The sequence below is a fragment of the Clavelina lepadiformis genome, chromosome 2 (assembly GCF_947623445.1).
Source record: "Clavelina lepadiformis chromosome 2, kaClaLepa1.1, whole genome shotgun sequence".
Lineage (NCBI taxonomy): Eukaryota > Metazoa > Chordata > Ascidiacea > Aplousobranchia > Clavelinidae > Clavelina > Clavelina lepadiformis.
In genome coordinates, this window is record NC_135241.1 from 4,409,746 (window position 1) to 4,427,876 (window position 18,131).

The following is an 18,131-nucleotide window of genomic DNA, read 5'->3' on the forward strand; positions in this document are numbered from 1 at the left end:
ATTTAAGTTACTCAGAGAGCATCTAAAACAAAAAGTTAATACAGTAGATTACCAAGCACTATATCTCCCTTCCTGTTTGATGAAACGTAGCCTACTATCCCAGACTTGTGTTGTCAATGTCCAATGAGTTTATGCAATAGAATCTATGTTTACAATGAACGCAAACAATTATTCTTGACATTTTTTGTTAAACAAAAGTTGTTCGCTTTCAATATACTGCTATTTCATGTTATAGAATATAGATGAGTGATTAGAACTACCTACACAGCAATTGTATGGAGTGATGTTATTAAAGATTTTGGTAGCCTAGAATTACATAGCGGTCAGTATTCGCGAAACACCAAGAAAAACGTTCTGATGTACTAGGCCTAGAATTTTCATGAGAATTCAATCCGGAAATAAGAACACCGTGAATCACATCCAACGCAGCAAGCAATCTATGCCAGGTTGTCTGCTGAAATTGTTTTCGTAATAGTTGAGTTGCAACCGCACGGTTACTTTGAAATAATTTCATGTCCTCAAATGCCGATCATGCTTCAGCGAACGGCTCGTCCACTCGGGGTGCGATGTTCTTGTCACATTACTTGACAATATTAAGATATTGTAGACCGACTTGTACAATACCACTTGGTCCAAGTTATAAACTTTGTGTGTGTATTTCAAAAACATCATGCTTCAAAAGTCGCTTAGTCGTTGCCGTAACTGCTTTGTCCAAACTCTTTACTTAAAGCTAGCTGTATATAATGTATTTTTAAACACTGAATGAAAAGAAAATGCCATTTTGAAATATTTAGTATCGACGAATACGTTTGAAGTTACAAAAAACATTTTGTCAATCAAAATAGCTACAGAGAAAATGAAAATTAAATCACCATAAATTAAACCGTGCAAACCATGCGATTACGCCAAGCGTCGCCATTTCATCTGCTTGTTACATGTGATGCATACGAATGTAATAAGAGCGTTATGGGTATAATAAATGTGATGTAAATTCTGTCAGTGACGTGTGTTCTATAAGCAGTGAACAACTGTACACAGAAAACTAATAATACTGCTTTGGCATTCAAATGCGCTACCTCACAAATTAGCAAAGCACGTAAAAAGCGACAGAAAAAACGGAGAGAAATTAGCAACCGATATGAGCATTTGCTTGATAAATAGACAATTACGAAAATAAATTTACAGGTTAAAGATATAGTAGCAGGCGCAACAACATCTTATGCAGTGAACAGCTTTTGAGGCGTAACGGAGAAAAAACTTCGGTTAAAGACTTCCAACGTCACTTGAAGATTTCGTTTGGTTTGCAAGTATGGGGCCTAGTATTAGATTAAGCTCGGCCTGAAGAGTTTCGTGTCTGTAGGAGACCCGAATATCTGGTACGTTTGTACGTCTGATGTCATTTCCGTCCGGTCCTTCATCCAAATAGCGTGGTCCCAACCAGTATTGTTTGAACTGCGCGAAATAATTGTCACGTAACAATGTGTTCATTATTGCTGAATAAAAGAGGTCAGAATGAATACCTCATGCGGAAAACCGCTCATAAAAACGCTGTTCCGAGCCAGCTCGCTCATATCGCACGAGCTAAGCTTCCACACTTGAGCAGCGATGCTGTATTCCTCCATCAGCGGTTCCTGTGACATCAACAACTACGTCATACACCAGTTGACGTGGTCGATGTGTTATGTTTCCAAATAAAATTTGTGGTTTTTAAAACGAATGGATGATTTGGTTTGGTTTCGAAAAAATTTCTACTTTTAGTGATTTTCGTTGAAGAAAAGTTATTTCGAGAAAAAATAAATTCTACGTTAATGTTTGAACAGGAAGCCGTCTTTCTTCGACAAACATGATCTTAGTTAAACAAAGTCTCACTTTCAACTCTTGCTAGGAAGCCACAAAAGTGACATAGGCGATTAACTTATTCTCAGAACTTGATATTAAAGTAACAATATAAAAGAAACCTTGGTGAAATGAAATTGAAGTGGGTCATCGGTGGAGAGAGAAACGCACAATCCCCGCGCAAGGTAATCCGGAAGCGGATTTCTATGGTAACTGAGGAAGAGACCATTATTGCTGAGGGGTGACATGGCAATTCCGATTTGATGCAGGTAGTACAAATACTGGAGAACGGGGACCTGGGAACATGAAATCAAGTGGCTTGACCTTTACAGTACATGAGCTGTAGGCTTAGCACAACATGACGGTGGGAAGATTACTGTTAAGTGCATAAATTGGCAGAGTATAGCGCTCCGGTCTACGCTTTGATTAGTATAAGAGGGTTCGAATATTTTATGTCAGGGCTAAATTAAATCTAAACGGTAGTAAATTTTGCTGATTTAAATGTTACAAATAGCATTTCCACGCCAAGTGTTGCATTTTGTTGCTTTAGAGAATTTAACCCTTCTAAGTACGTAATGTCCAAACATCGCATGTACATGTTTATTTGGAGGGGGTAAACTTGATGATGAAAAATTGATTGCTTTGTGATAAATAAAAAAAAATTTGAGAACCCTTGTTTAAATCATGAAATTATAAAAATTAATCGTTTCCCGCTATGAGTTTAATGCAATATCAGCGTCATTTTTCATTTCCAAAACGGAAAACAATCGTTGCATGAACCAAACTTGATGATGACGTACTAGCAGTAAAATCAGCTTAAACGTCATCGAGAATTCACCTTGCGTAGCAGCAACCCATGACTGATGTTGTCAGCAAGAATATATGCTGTCACCAAGTGGTGGGCAGGTCCGGCCTCTCCACAGTGGGGTCGGAGGTTAAACAGGTTCATTCCACGTTCCCTGGGTTGGAAATAAAGGTTTAATCGTGGACTGTTAAGATTTTTGTTTGAGTAATGCATTTCCAGTAAACTTGTTCGTCGTTTAAACCAGTAAATAAAGTCAATGTGAGGAAAACCTCCCACAAATGTAATCATTTCAGATCAAAACTTCAACTGAGCAATAAATTTAAGTGGATGTAACGTACAACACAACAAACGCCAAAATATTCAGAGTCAAAAATTTGATGGCACGCAAAAAAGCAACGAAGTCAAACGCAGAGACGGTAGAAGCAACAGATGTTGTGACAAGCTGCTCGCTCACCTGCGTAGTTGGTTGAGAGTGACCATGTTAGCGTACATGTAATAGATGTAATAAGAGTAGGGCGGGTTCTCTTTGGCCGTCCAATCCTGTGGAAGAGCCGACTGCATCGTGAACACGTGATGTTCGGGTTTTGATTCGTCATCGACCGAATCGAAACCAGTTACCTGATGAAAGCATTTCTTTTCAGTTCTTGAAATAAGATTCAATCGCCAGTAACATTGATGTGACCACTACTGTAGGTCAAGTATATGACAGTGAACCACTTATCTACAAAAAGCCGCTTTTATAAACCCAGATAATCACATTCGTTTGGTGCATATGAGTTCAATACAGCTCAACGAGGATAAGAGAAAATGGTCATTAAGAAACCCTACGTAAGGTCACAAGTCACAGGCAAACATCATTGTTGAAGCGCGATGTTTTAAAACCGAAAAGAAAGTAATAATAATGAGTAAAACTATACATGATACAAACTGGCTTTGTCAATGCTATCGCAACCAGTACAACGTTCTTCGAGTATTCTCGCGCCAACATGTCCATTGACAACGTGTTTCAAGAGTCTCTTAACTCTCATGGCACCGATACAGACGTCATACATTACTTATATTGTGCCACATACGTGCTGAAGGAATGCGTGCATTTCCGGATGTTTTTGTGGGTAGAGGGTCGCTTCGAAAAGTGGTCGGAATAGATTGTCTAACAGCTGAGCAAAGTTGTCAAGCGAACCTTTGGAACGGTAGATGTCGCTAAAAACATAAGAATTTTTTTGATGAACAAAACTACTGCATGCGAATAGATACTGTGTTTTAATTGAAAATTATAGTCGTAACGAACACTTGCTCTACCATGCATTTTGTTCTACTTTCTAAAATGACATTTATAGCAACGGCGCTATGGTAACTAACCGTTACAAATAGATTATCAGAAGGATTCGAATCCTTGGCGATTCTTTGTATACATAGCTGCTCTACTTCAACCAAGACCAAGACCAAGTAACAATACCAAAAAGTTAGCTAACCTCGTCCCAACGTTACTCACAATAATCTCGGGATCTGTATCAACCATCTCACGTTGTCGCTGTACACTTCATGACTGACTGCCCACTGTGCCAGCTTTTCCCATTCACTGGGTGACCTCCCATAGACTGAAAGACGAAGCTCAGCTTGTTGGTATTTGCTCTCCTCCAGGTCGTCCATCACCTCCTGGAGAAGACAGAATGGTAATAATGAGAACGGTCTGACACTTAGATAGTGCAGCGTTTTTACGAATGTTTTCGGGCAGAACAGTAAAGAAGAAATTCGTTTTTCAACAATTTAACTGGTATTTCATATGTTTTTAGTAAAAAGTATTGAACGTTCAGCTATATCTTTAACTACATTAATTTTAATAAGAAGCAGAAGTTAAAAAAACAAGATATAAAGCGTTTGTATGAAAGCAAATTGAAAATTCGTTTCTTTAGACATGACAAGAAATGCAAAATAAAATCAAGCACCCTTATGACGTGAGCGAAAAACTTCCCACCAGCCCGGTTGTCGGTTTTTATGTAAATTTCGCGCAGGATGCTCTGACCGATTGGGTTGTACTTGGAGTTGAACTTGTCAAATCTGCAAGTGAAAAAGAATAACTAGTAACACAAAACTTATGACAATATTTTCTTTCTTTTCTTCTGGTCTGGCCGTGTTCTGGATACATGAAATCATACAAGCATGTAAGTAATCATCAGGCCAAATTACAAACGTAACATACCTATGGAAAAGATTACGGTCAGCATGTACATCCAAGCTGTCCACGCTCAAGTCATATGCAGAGAGGTTTAACGACTCAAAGACCTGCAAATGCAGAAAAGTTTTGACAATGTGGACACCACACAGCAGTCGAGTGAGCAGGAAGTATTGAAAAGCATGATGTTTATTTTTTGTACATAACACAACGTTGTATTTTATGTGTCGTTGGTGGAAGTGTGGGCTTAGGCCTATTTACTGTCAGCACAAAATCAACAGCAAAATTAAAGTGTGCAATAACGTAACTACGTGCAGGAAGTCGTGACATACAATAACAGCAAACACTCCCTGTTTGCAAGTGAACGTTGCACAAAAACGACCAATTAATAACTGATGTCCGATCATTTGGTTATACCTCCTGCAATGTGTAGTCCTTGCCCTCGCTGGAATAGACGATGTCCGGCGACTCCATTTTCATTGTCTTTTTCATGAATCTGAGGAGATGTTTTTGATTCATACATGATGACGCGTGGATGTGCGTGTCAACCTGAGCGAGAAAGAATCGGTTGCAATTTTCGGGGTTTACTAATTTTGTTTAGACAAGCTGGGCCTGATTAAGTTTTTACCGCTTTAATTAAGCGAGCGAGGGGATACATTTTTCTTACAGCACTTTCATTTTTTGTGATTCCTTTTCTTAGCACAAATTGTGACTAAATTTCCGGGACCATTCTCGTGTGACTAACTACCGTCTACCAATGTACCATTGAATTTATCCGTATCTCCTGTTGCAAGATATTAGCTAAATATCGGTTAAACATAACGATCATAATTACCTTTCTGCAGTTATAAAAGTCACGATGAGGAACTTCTTTTTGCGAAGCAAGTTCTTTTGTTTCGTTTAAAAGAGCGTGAAGTTGAAACTTGGAAGAAAGGAACGACAGGCGCCGATAACAGAAGGTTTTCCTAAAGCAAAAAAACTCGTTATTACACAGTAAATACATTTGATGGCGATGCTATCCAAGCAGCTGGCAGGGGAAATTACAAAACAAGTCTCTAAGCGCTGGTTCACATGGCGAAGGCTACGGGAATTTACTTTATAAATCATCATAAAACAAACAACAACTGCTAAGTAATTGCAGCAGCTGGGTAGGAAATACATTGCTTACTATGCAGAATTCTAATAAAGTCTGTGCCACACGTTGTGCATTCAATAACCACCTAGTTAAGCAAAATGTTTTATATAGATTATAGACAGAGCGATCGGGAGAAGAATACGTGTGCTGTGTAATGTGTAGCGAATGCAATCTGGTAAACAGGAAATTGCTATAGCATACATCTACCTTCGCAGTGTTCACATTTGATTTCAGTTCGCATAACACATTTAATATATATAATTCACGACAATATAGTATACAGTATATGAACATGGCTGAACGTTGGAAATGATAAAGCAATTGGTCACGGTTATTCCTGTTAATTTACTTACAACGGGCCATTGACAATCATTGCCATTATTCTGTTCGAATCTTGAATAAAGGTTTCCAAATCAGGATATGGCAAGTCAAAAGGTTCACCCCTGCAATGAATGGATGGGTGATTAGAAAGAGCAAGTTGAACAAGTTTGCATGCATCGAACATAGCATAGAAAAGAACAACCCATGCACAGCTTCACAGACACAATTGACCACAAGATAAATAGACTATTCACTTTTCTAAATGCTCTGCATCATGGTAAACACGAAACACTCCATTGAGCATTTCAATTTTCATGTTAGAGTCTTGAGGCATTTTGCTTGATGAGACGTTGTGGTACGGATTGGCTGTTTGCGCTGGATGATGATATGGTGCATCTAGAAAAAAACAATTGCTTCAGCGATGGTCAAGCGGGAAATTAAGTTTGAATATCCCTGTCGCTATTACTGTCACAGATAACAAAGATTTTGATTTCTTATTTAAAATGGCATTTTTCTCCATCATGCATAATAATGTGATTTTTAATCAGTTTAACTGAAAATAACTATAGAATCATCTCATGCTTGTTGGTTGTGATTTAAAAAGTTGTGGTACTACTACAAATAAATTTGATATTTATTGATTTTCAAATAACCTTCACTTATGGCCCCTTCAAAGTTAACTGGAATGTGATCTTTTCCATCAACCTGAAAATATTTATACAACAAAAGTTTAACTAAACAAAATTTTTCGAAAAAATAGTTAATACTATCTTTGTTACTGTACTTACGACAATTAGATTTATTTTATACGGTTTGTTACTAATCTTTCGAATCAACAAAATAATGTCCGCTTATTCAACCTCAAGTCTTTGATGAAAACAGTGTCTGACAAAAAATAAATAAATATTCTATTTAACAACATTAACATAATACACCATTCTGAGATATCTGGCAGTTGTCGAGAATAGCTTGTGTTCTGCCATTTCCACATACTTCTCCCGTATGAGCATGGCGTCTGTTAAGTGTTCAGACGCATCTTCCAAGTCTTGCAAAGGAACCTGTATCATATTCCATTCATAGTTGATGTAGTGTAGAAAACGACTTTTGATGTCGGTGAAGTTTTAAAGAATACTTTTACTAAATGCGGTGAATAAGGTACATCCTTAGTGATTTAGGTAGAAGAATGCTGTTATTATTATCACTTACACCAGCGATTTCATCACCAGAGATTTCAATCCGATGGAAGTCGGTGGGTACAAACTGACCCATCCCATTGAGTTCGCTTGCAACACTTTGCTCTCCAACCTTCAATTTGCTAAAAATAAACCACGAAATGGTTTAATAACTGTTGTCAAATGGCCATACAAAATGGTGGTATTATTACTAAAAATCTGCAAGTTGTACTCAGCAAAATATCCGCTTTGGGGGAAGACTTTATGCATTATCAATCCTTTAAATATCATATTTTTACCATTAACGCAGTCATGGCCTTTTGTGAACATACAGTGGATATGCAATGTGGTAATCATGCCCTAAAAAGTACTTCACATCTAGAGTCAAGATATGCAGAAAACTTTTGCAAAATAATCTTCTAATGGGTGAACTGTCACATAGCACTGAAATTTTGTTGCTTAATTATGATACTTAAGTTAGAATACCGGTACCACTAAGATTTACTGGCCATAACAGTTTATCGATATGTCTATATACAGCAAAACAATATTTAAGTTCTTGGATTGGTTTAATCTTTATAAATTGTGCCAAGATAAATATTATTTAAACACACTCCACGAACAGGAAACAATTGAAACCAATATTGATCAAATCGACCGTAATCAATCATGAACACACTAGTTACAAATCTAAAAAATCAAACAAGTTAAAAGACATGCAGGTTATATGCAACGGCAATGCTATAGCGGATGAAAACTCACAAGCCGGTAAAAACATGTCATCCTAATATTAGCCAAACCAGCTTATAACAACGCTGGTATTGAAAGTGATAATGTGAAAGCATGTAATGTGAGCAATGATGCAACAAGAGCAGTAACAAGACTGGATCTGCTACTTTATTTACAAATTAATGGTCATTTAGACAAAAACTACCAGGCTACCTTTCAAACTCTGGGGTCTGCATCAATCTGTAAAATCAGTAAATTAGTAGGCTACTTTACTTCGGGAGTATATTCAGCAAAACTCACAAATCTTTACCTCGGTGGTGTTTGTAATGCAAAAAAATGTTCATTAAAATAATGTTGAAAAAACAAATATTGAACGTAACTTACTCTTTTAATACAGGCAAGGGCAACATATGCTGAGAGGTCAAAGATGCCTTATGAGGATAGTAATTACAGGATGGGGCATTATCATCCTTCACAGCATCAGTGACCGAAAGCGAGTCCATCTTCTTTGGGAGGTCGAGAGCATTTGACTTCTCTTCTGCTGGGTGGTCTTCATCAATTTTTTTCAAATTTAAATTATGCACTACTTGCAGAGTGCGTTGCAGTGTTTTCCAATTTTTTGAGTTTGTGCTTGTGAGAGTAATGAGTGAAATGAGTGAAATTTTTCATGAAAAATGCAGATAACCAGCAGAGAGGCAAAAGAAAAGCACAGAAATATAAGCAAAAAGCATGACAGATTAAAAAATGCAAGTATTGGTTAAGCGCAAATCCCAATGAAGTAGCACATGAAAAACAAAACAAAAACTACAGTTAGTGAAACTACAAGTTCTACAAATCATTTATATAGCTAAAAAACACTTATCCAAATTTGATTAGTTGGCATTTAGCCGTGATCAAGATGATCTAGAAGAAAAATATATCCTAAAATCTATGGTAAAAGCAACTAAATATCACAAATATAAAGATCTAATTAGCCATTAACAAGAAAAAATTGTAAGTAGTAACTAAAACCATTTCAAAATAGATGAAATTCAGCACTACATTCTCCTAAGACAAACTGACAAAAAATTTTAATACTACCACATTTGCAACGACTAGAAAGCACAGCTATATAACATAAACGACTTCCATCCAAAAATACTAATGTCAGTCACATACATTTGTCACGAACATATGACAAAAAGATATATATATTGCAAGAAAAAATAACATAGTATTAACGTAAATATTATATTGATGATTGCAATGTTTCAGACTAAAATGACTGCCACAACTTCATATTTATGTAAAGTGATTACTAAAGCTAAACTATATAGGACTGACTATGTGTCAATCTACGTGTTTCTTGTTTTTGAATACAATTTGCCAAATGTGAAGTATAATTAAAAATCATTTTAAAAGACATCAACCACATTTGTGTAATAAGTACGTCACAGCATGACAGAGATCAAAAAATGTATGAAGATTTCTTAAAAGGCCTATCAACTCTTTAATACTACCGTGAGCTGCAACACGTATGGCCATTCATTCATTCATTCATTTTCAGTCAATCTTAAAGATAGTTAAACAAAACAAATAACCTTCTACACCAACCTTCAACAGAACTGGTACAATGGTACAAACTACTTTCTACACATCCAAAAGGACAGAACATATGAGACAGTTTATAATTACCAATTTACCATTGAAGACAGAGGTCACAGTGTATTACGTTGTTGCTAATATCACACAAAATTTAGCAATTTAAATTAACAAAAACAATTACCCGTCTCTACTAAGGCATAAAACTGCACAACAGAACTTAGTTAACTATGATAAAAACACATCATTAAAAGTAGGCCGACACAAAGCAAGCTAGAACAAGTTTACAGAAGCATAATACCTGAGTGCAAGATAGGAGCAAACATAAATACTAACACTGTCAAACTTGAAGACTAAAAGTATATATAAATGTAACAACTTTGATATGAGATGGTAACCTAGTTAGGTGGTTTAGGTAAAGCAGGGACAACATTCCTCATAACAAATGTTATTTAACATTTAGCTTCAAAATCGCCGTTAAATTTTATATTTTTGACACAAAGTAAATCATGAAGAAATTGCATTATGTTGTATTGATCAATTCCAGAGTAAAAGATTGACGAAAATTTCTTATTTGAAGCTCATTTGAATATGTTTGAGATTCATTGTGTCATGCAACATGATATTTCTGTTCTCACAAACCCGAACAATTTTCGTTGTGGAACAACCCTTCAGATAGATATTTCTATGCTATACAAGTGCCTCCTACTTAAAATGCTGATAAATCACACCAGTCAAACACATCTGGGTTAGTACTTGTACGTTTATCAACACTCCACTCTACAAAGGCTTGATTTTGGCAAAGCCAATTGATGCAAGGTTCTGGAATCAGGAGCATATCAACGTTTAAGTAATTAGCATACCTTCCAATATCTTGTGAAATCTGACGATCCACCAAGTGACGCTTTTCCTCATGCTGCAAGATGGGAATTTCATCAGTAAACTCACAGGACGTGTTAAGGTCACCACAGCCTGCAATGTCCTCAGAAAACAGATGCTAAAACAATCCAAATAAACCGAAGTTCAGATAAATAAAATTTCACATGATTGTTCCCTTTAAAAAATTAAATAAATTTTATCGTTTCTTTCTATTAATTGCATGTACCCTGTAAACACTGACTTTTACAAGGAATGCGAAATGTTGAAAATGAAAACTGTTAACTTGAAAACATTTTTGGGCTTACTTCGGCCATTTTATTTATGGCATTCATTTCTTCTGGATTGTTTCTCTTGAACGATGCTCTAAAATTGAATATTTGCATAAACGCCATTGACCAAAAAAATTCCAACATAATCTATTGATGACAACTTACTGGTAGTTGAATAAATACTGACTAAACACAGAAAGAACAAACTCATGATATTCAAAGAAATGAGTTATGCAATATGTACGTTTGTACGATATAATATCATATAGAGCCTATTGCATGTTATTAATTTCAAACTGCTTGAAAATTCAAATTGCTTAAAAAATATATATTAAACTTTATTTACCTTGAAAAAGTTTTGGATGGGCTTTTTGTTGAGTTCTTTGTTTCCTTTTCTGTTACAATCTTAAGCTTGTCCGTTTCTTGTAAAAAAACGCAAGTTTTATTTTTATCTGTAATTTAAATAGTGTAATTTGAAAGTAAACAAAAAGTTGTGTCATAAAAAATATATAAACTCCTGCAGTGGAAATTGAATTGAAAAAATTGTTAAAATAAAAAAAAGCTGTAAAACTATTATTTTTTACAAAAATAAAACCAATTTACATTAAATTTTGTTAGACAATTCTGTTTTAAATTTCACTTTGGGGAAATCAACAAACAACATCAATTTCACAAATAGCCCAATTTGACAATCTCAAATAAAACATAAAAAGGGGCTACTATAAAATATCAACAAACAAAAGATTAATAACACATCAATAAAAACACAAAATTCTTTCAAATTTCTTAAATAAAGATCTACAAATTTCAACTAACTCCATTGCCGATGAAAAGTTAATTGTGACCACAAGACAAGCACATCACTTTTGAAACTAAATCCTTCACCTTTGCAAACATTGTGAAATTTTGCAACTATTTCAACACAAACATGAACAACGATCACTTGTTTCACAAACAGGCGGCATGTTGAAATTTAACCAGAATGGAATGTTTGCACTGTTAGGACAATCCTAACATCGTTGCTTACGCATGTCAAAATTACATCATGATAAAATATTTTAATCATCTTTCTTTTAATATTTTTAACCTCATGGTCTTAAGTCCTATTATCAGACTAATGAGCTGTTCATAACTTGTAATTCAGATTTGAGACTTCCCGACACCAGCAAAAACAACATTCCTGCCGACTATAGTCTATACACACTTTACTAAGTCACACATGACCTGTAGGCTAAAAATTAACGCAAACAAGCACAAGCAAGTTTCAACCTAATGACAAATTAATGGCGAAGATCGTGATGAAAAAGACTTCAAATTGCCCAAGGAAATACTTGCCTATTAAGCTTAAGTAAGAAGCTGTGCATTGAGGGCTCATAGCTACTTCACACTATGATGTCACACATCTCAAGTAGAAGGAAATAACAATAAATCCATTTCTCCATCCTAATCTTTTTTAAGCATATCATTGCTGATCAAGTATCAAACAAATTATGTGAGTCATAGTAGCAAACGTCACCACAACATACTTCATTTACAAAAGTAAATAGCAGAATGTCGGGCATATGACATGTTAAAAGAATGCTTTGTTGTGGTGAAGATGAATCTCCTTTGTACCAATAACTATTAGCATCCTGACCTTACCTGCATCACTGAACAACTAATAAAAAAAGCGTTCTTAAATATGAAGAAAAATGTCCAATAGGTCATTATAGAAGTGCCTCAGGCTGAACAACAAGTTTTATTGATTGTCACTTCAGGTTTTCCTAGACTGCTTAGTTTGCAATATCAGTGGCGGTGGGTCTCTGGGTACTATAACAAACGCTCTGTAAACATTGTTTGGCAATCAAATAAAACCAACTTCCAAATTTAAAACATTTTCTTTTGATGCAATAAATTATGTAGGCTATTGAAATTGATAAAGAACTTGTGCAAATACGGACAATAAATTGAACAACAATGAAGTAAGAAAATATTGTAAAGTAATAAAACAAGTTGAACAACTTCAAAAACACTAAGCACTCAAGGGTATTATCAGTTTACATCCAAACCAGTGTGTGTGACATTTCATTTGCAAGTATACCCTTATTTGTCTGATAGTCAATATTACAGAAAGCATTGTGCAATGAGTTCTAATGTATAAACAAGACTGAATGTGAATGATCTATGTTTACTATAGAGCCAGAATCCCTTTCTAAACTAACTCTTATAAATATTTTACAATATCTTGGTAACTTGTGCCGTCAATGTATTTAATTTCATACATTTCTACATACGGTAAGTACATGAATAACATGGCACTTGTAAACTGGCAAAACTCAGGCTTAGAGTAAAATAAATTAAGCATGCAAACCTGTATTGTCTTGCAATCCATTGCTGGCAGTAGAATTATTGCTGTTTTCATCAGTGCTCATGATTATTCTACTTCATGAAAATTCAACGAAAGTCTTAGGCAAGCAATCATTCACCATGAATTTTACAGCTAAAGTTCTTTAAAATGAATTTGTGATACAATAGCTCATCCTTTCAAATACAAAACAGCTGTTACACATTTTCATTTAGTATTTACACACAGAAAATAAAACATCAAATATTAATTATCGACCTGTCATTATTTTTGAAAATACTTTGTTTACGTAAACAGTCGCCTTCCTATATCAGTTTTCAAAGATTGTTTATAATTGCCTGATTATCTATAACTAGCTAGATGTGCTTCATCATTATGCAAAGAGAAAGGGTCATTCGGTAGTAAAACAATCCACAATTTCCTTATTAAACTAAGAACATATGAAAATGACAAGTATATCTGCATACCTAGTTTACTGACAGCTAATAGATAAATACGACTTCATAAACAGAAGTATTGATGCAAAAGTGCAGGCCATTACGCCAAAATATTTTTCTCTTCACAAAGAGTTTTCATCAAAAACTTTCCCAGCCAGTCAACATGCAACCATGACACTGTAATGCCATACACCCATGGTGTTTTTTTCTGCACATAATTTTACTGTGCTTACAAATAAACCACAGTAGGAATAGGCCTAATGAATTTAAACTTCAATTACCACATACCAACAACGCTGTAACAACAGAACAGAGCAGTGATGAGAAGCAAGAATGCAATACCCTAACCGGCCTAACCTTGCACTTCGACAAATTTAAGCAAGTGGCCTTGACTCGATGTCCATTTACAATTGCATCACAAGTATATAATAGTGTCATGTCAATTACGCCAGAGCATTGTCGTTGCATAGAGATGTTTATTTGTTGTATTGCTGAGGCATCGTTTGTTGAAACTTGGATAAATAGTTTATTATGAAATTACTTTTACATACATATGGTCCTTTTATTTGATAACGCAAAATATTATTTTCTTTGCAAAACCATGTGTTAAAACTTTGTTAAATCACAATTAATCCTTGATCCATTATCCTTTCTCTGGCTAGGCTTAATTTTATACACCTCCCAACTATATACACCAGATTTTTGCTGTGTATATGTCAAGTTCAAAATATAAGTCACATGTCACAGCTTATAAGCACTGTACTTACTCACACTTTACCGAGAATCCCTAATTGTGCATGCAAACACACAAATTTTGGTGTGATGGCATGCACTGATACCTCAATTCTTTGTTTATTTATTTTAAATTGGCGTTTTAAAAAACGACTTTGTCTGGTTTGTTTATATTTTATCGGCATGAATGTGTAAAAGTTTGGCGTTCATGTTGATGATTCCCGTTTGTGTGTGTGCCACACTTTCCACAATGGCCGAGTACTCATGGACTGAAAAAAAAATTTTAGTCCTAAAAGTGATAGGCCAGTGGTTCCCAAACTGGGAGCAGTATGAATAAAATTTGCAAGGGGTGCTGCAAAAACTGTTGTATTTATCGATTTACTCGCATGTATATATCACATTGTAAATCTAATTACCGGTGATAGGTTACAAGGTAAGTTATTTCTCAAAGATAAACATTGCATGTCATACCGCATGTATCATGGTTTGTAAGAAAATGGATGTTAAAATAAAACGACTGAAGATCCTATTGACTTGACGTTACTACGTTTATTTTGTAAAAAGATAATCATCTTATTTGCCTTCATGAAAGTAATATTTAGTAGACAGTTTTTAACGTGTATAGGGACTAGGGCAGGGGTCGGCAACCTGCGGCTCCGGAGCCGCATGCGGCTCTTTCATCCTTCTGATGCGGCTCTTATTAATTTTATTGCTACAGTAGAAACAAACAGAAGAACACTCGCGTCTTTATCTCACTGAGCACATTATAGTAATCACATTAATTAAATCTTACTGAATTAACTGCTTTTATAAATGCGACCCATGACAGTTTTGTTACAGAGTGTCGTTTTCGTTTTATTGTGAAAATAGTTTTGCGGCTCCCAGTGATTTTTATTTTGTGGAATATCGGTTAAAATGGCTCTTTAAGTGCAAAAGGTTGCCGACCCCTGGACTAGGGTAAAACAAAATTTAGGCATCTGCTACAGTAATGTAAAGATGTGTTACCGTTATGACTCAGCAGGAGTAGGAAGTAAACTCCATCAATTATTCTATTGCGTTAATGCATAATTCGTACATTGCATTATTGTGCATGACTATGCACTTAGCCTATTTCCTGGTTAAGTTTTATGAGCATTTAATCAATTGTTGAAACAGTTTTTTATGCATTTTTACATGAGTTATTGCAAATTATATAGCAAGCTGTACGAGGGCTTGTTAAATGATCAAAATTTATATTTGACAGCCTGGGAGCCCATGGCTGTTTTTGACAAGAAATTGTGCGTGCAAAAACGCAACTTTTATCATAATGGCATGCACTAAAGCCACAGCTCTTTATTTATTACAAATTGGTGTTTAAACAGCCAACTATTCTTTATTTGTTTATTATAATTCGGCAGGAAGACAAAAAATTCTATGTGCCTGTCGATGAATCACGTGCGTGCAGCTGCTGGTGCTGGTGCCATACTGTTGCATATATACACAAATTTTTGATTTCTTACATGATAACCAGATACCATGAAGTGAAACCTCATGCAATTGTTTGTTTATTTATGATAAATTCATTCATTTTGTTTTTTGCCTTAAACGTGGGGGACAAAAAATTGTGTTGACGTCGTTGATCGCAAATACATTAGGTGTTATGATAATAATTTCCACAAATTAGACGGGTAAATGTGGCAAGGTCTCGAGCTCGAGAGCAAATGAATGGATGAATTGGCGTTTAAGAAGCATTTTTTTATATTTTGCTTGTTAATTATAAGCGTATGGCCCACGGGGTACAGTACAAAAACATTTAACATAACCTACTAGTAAAAATCAATCATTTTTTCGTCATCAGCCAAGTGCAACAGTGGATATGGGCTCTTTTCGGATTTGTAAGCATGCCAGTTATACCCCACAGTCTACAACCGTACAATGAAGATGACAGATTTGTTGAGCTACCCTTACCATTACTGCATTACTTCTATAGCCTAGGCCCTAGGTGATAGGCTATACAGCATCAGCTTTCAGGTTATAATGTTTACAGATTTTGAATAAAACTCTTTCGTTTCTGCTGTAAACACAGTAGCCTATGTAACTCATAGACATCTTATCTGATCTAAACAGGTACAAACACCAGAGTGAAAAACACTTAACATGCTAACCAATGTGGTACCATAGGTTTTTGACAAGAATTCGGAGGCGGGGTCGTTACCAAAAGAGCAGGGTGCTGCAGCCTGTTGTTTTCCAATAGCACCTTGCTACTGCTTGCTGCTCAGTGACGGACAGGCTATTGTTGGTGACGTCACAACAGACAGTTGTTCGTGACGAAATGAATAACAAGTTTAGTTTTTCAGCAAAGTGAGCAGCTAATGTAGATATTTTCAAAGTAAAGTGTACATTGGTTTTTAGAAAAGAGTATATTTAAAGACTGGTTGTGTGTGCAAGGTAAGCGTAAGTAACATTTACGTTTTGAACAACCTTGAAATTGTAACGGAAAGTGGGTATATGGCACCTGAATTTGAGAAGTTGACCCACTCCACTACAATATTTACTTATTGAAATGTTTATTGCGGGTGATGATATATGAGTTTCATGAGGTCGTTGTCTGCTTTTTTCACCTCCAGATTTAATTGTTCCTTTGAACAGTTATATTTGGACAAAATATTGTCAGCGCAACATAAAAACGTACATGTTGCCGCGTTGGTATTAGTTAGTAGACTGTTTGCTTTGACCAACTGTGTATAATAAACGCAGGATAGGCAGGCACGACATTTATGTTACGAATTAAAACGGAAAACAAGAAGTCATCGGCAAGCAATGTTATGCTTCGCAAAGCAGATTTCCGAAAACACGAATTCTACACTGCATTCGATCTGTATATTATAATATCCCCTTATTATCATAAAATTAAACAACTGCAGGTTGTTCACTTTTTAGCAGCAATCAACGGCAAGGTGCTATTCGCACTTGGTTTAAGCAGTTATTGTCGAAAATATAATATTACTTATCATTAGAGCATAATCGTAAGGAAATCAAGCAGAAAATTAACTTGAAACTTGTTATTTTACTCGTGTCTTGATTTTAAGGCTTTATGCCATTTTGCCATCCATCGGTCAATGATAATTTCACCTTCAAAAAGCGGGTGTTTAATTAGTAAACTGCGTTAATCTGGTTCACCTTGGTTGTTAATAACGATAAAATGGCATTATTAAAACACCATGTTATGGTACATAAAGGTTCATCGAAAACAAACAGATCTAGCACATTGTTAAAATGTTACCTTAGTACAGGCGTCACCAAACTTTTTTCACAAAGGGCCAGATAATCATAAAAACTGACGATCGCAGGCCAAATTCCCACTTTGTTCAACAGGCTACCATACAATAAGTTCATTTGTGATTCAGTGAGGCGGGCCGGACAAATTAATCTTGCGGGCCGGATCTGGCCCGAACCGGATATCAGCAACCTCGATCATTATGAAGCCAAGTGGTTACGCCTGACGCAATCTAGCCTGAATATTAGTAAAATGATTTTGCCTCGCCTTAGATGATATTTTACTTTTTGTCATGTTGATTTTTTGCCTTTTGCCTTCGTGTTCCCCTCACGCACACTACTCTTTAATTGATCCTTTCTTTTCCACCACAATTTGCGTTTCTCCTTTCTCGTTTACTACTCCTGTTAGAGCATATCACAGCTTTTGAGTTTGCTACAGCGTGTTATTATTATTATATCTATT

General features: G+C 35.6%; 1 protein-coding gene across 5 annotated transcripts; it reads right to left on the reverse strand.

Moving 5' to 3' along the window:
* Nucleotides 1-730: 730 nt before the first annotated feature.
* Nucleotides 731-13,433, reverse strand: LOC143445136 (AMP deaminase 2-like). 5 transcript variants are annotated; one of them, XM_076944026.1, is made up of 22 exons: nucleotides 13,251-13,433; nucleotides 11,247-11,322; nucleotides 10,937-10,994; nucleotides 10,616-10,749; nucleotides 8,556-8,801; nucleotides 8,385-8,411; nucleotides 7,477-7,585; nucleotides 7,206-7,328; nucleotides 6,924-6,975; nucleotides 6,525-6,666; nucleotides 6,303-6,392; nucleotides 5,650-5,779; nucleotides 5,232-5,363; nucleotides 4,842-4,924; nucleotides 4,588-4,699; nucleotides 4,134-4,297; nucleotides 3,715-3,841; nucleotides 3,096-3,259; nucleotides 2,675-2,795; nucleotides 1,959-2,132; nucleotides 1,521-1,631; nucleotides 731-1,452 (listed from the first exon to the last, which is right to left on the reverse strand). In XM_076944026.1, the coding sequence occupies exons 1-22, from the start codon at nucleotides 13,309-13,311 to the stop codon at nucleotides 1,264-1,266; spliced, it is 2,625 nt and encodes an 874-aa protein (XP_076800141.1). In that variant the 5' UTR covers nucleotides 13,312-13,433; the 3' UTR covers nucleotides 731-1,263. The 5 variants fall into 5 exon arrangements, with proteins under 5 accessions (XP_076800141.1, XP_076800139.1, XP_076800142.1 ...); XM_076944024.1 differs by having other exon boundaries at nucleotides 11,247-11,352; XM_076944027.1 differs by lacking the exon at nucleotides 13,251-13,433 and adding an exon at nucleotides 12,236-12,525.
* Nucleotides 13,434-18,131: the final 4,698 nt, after the last annotated feature.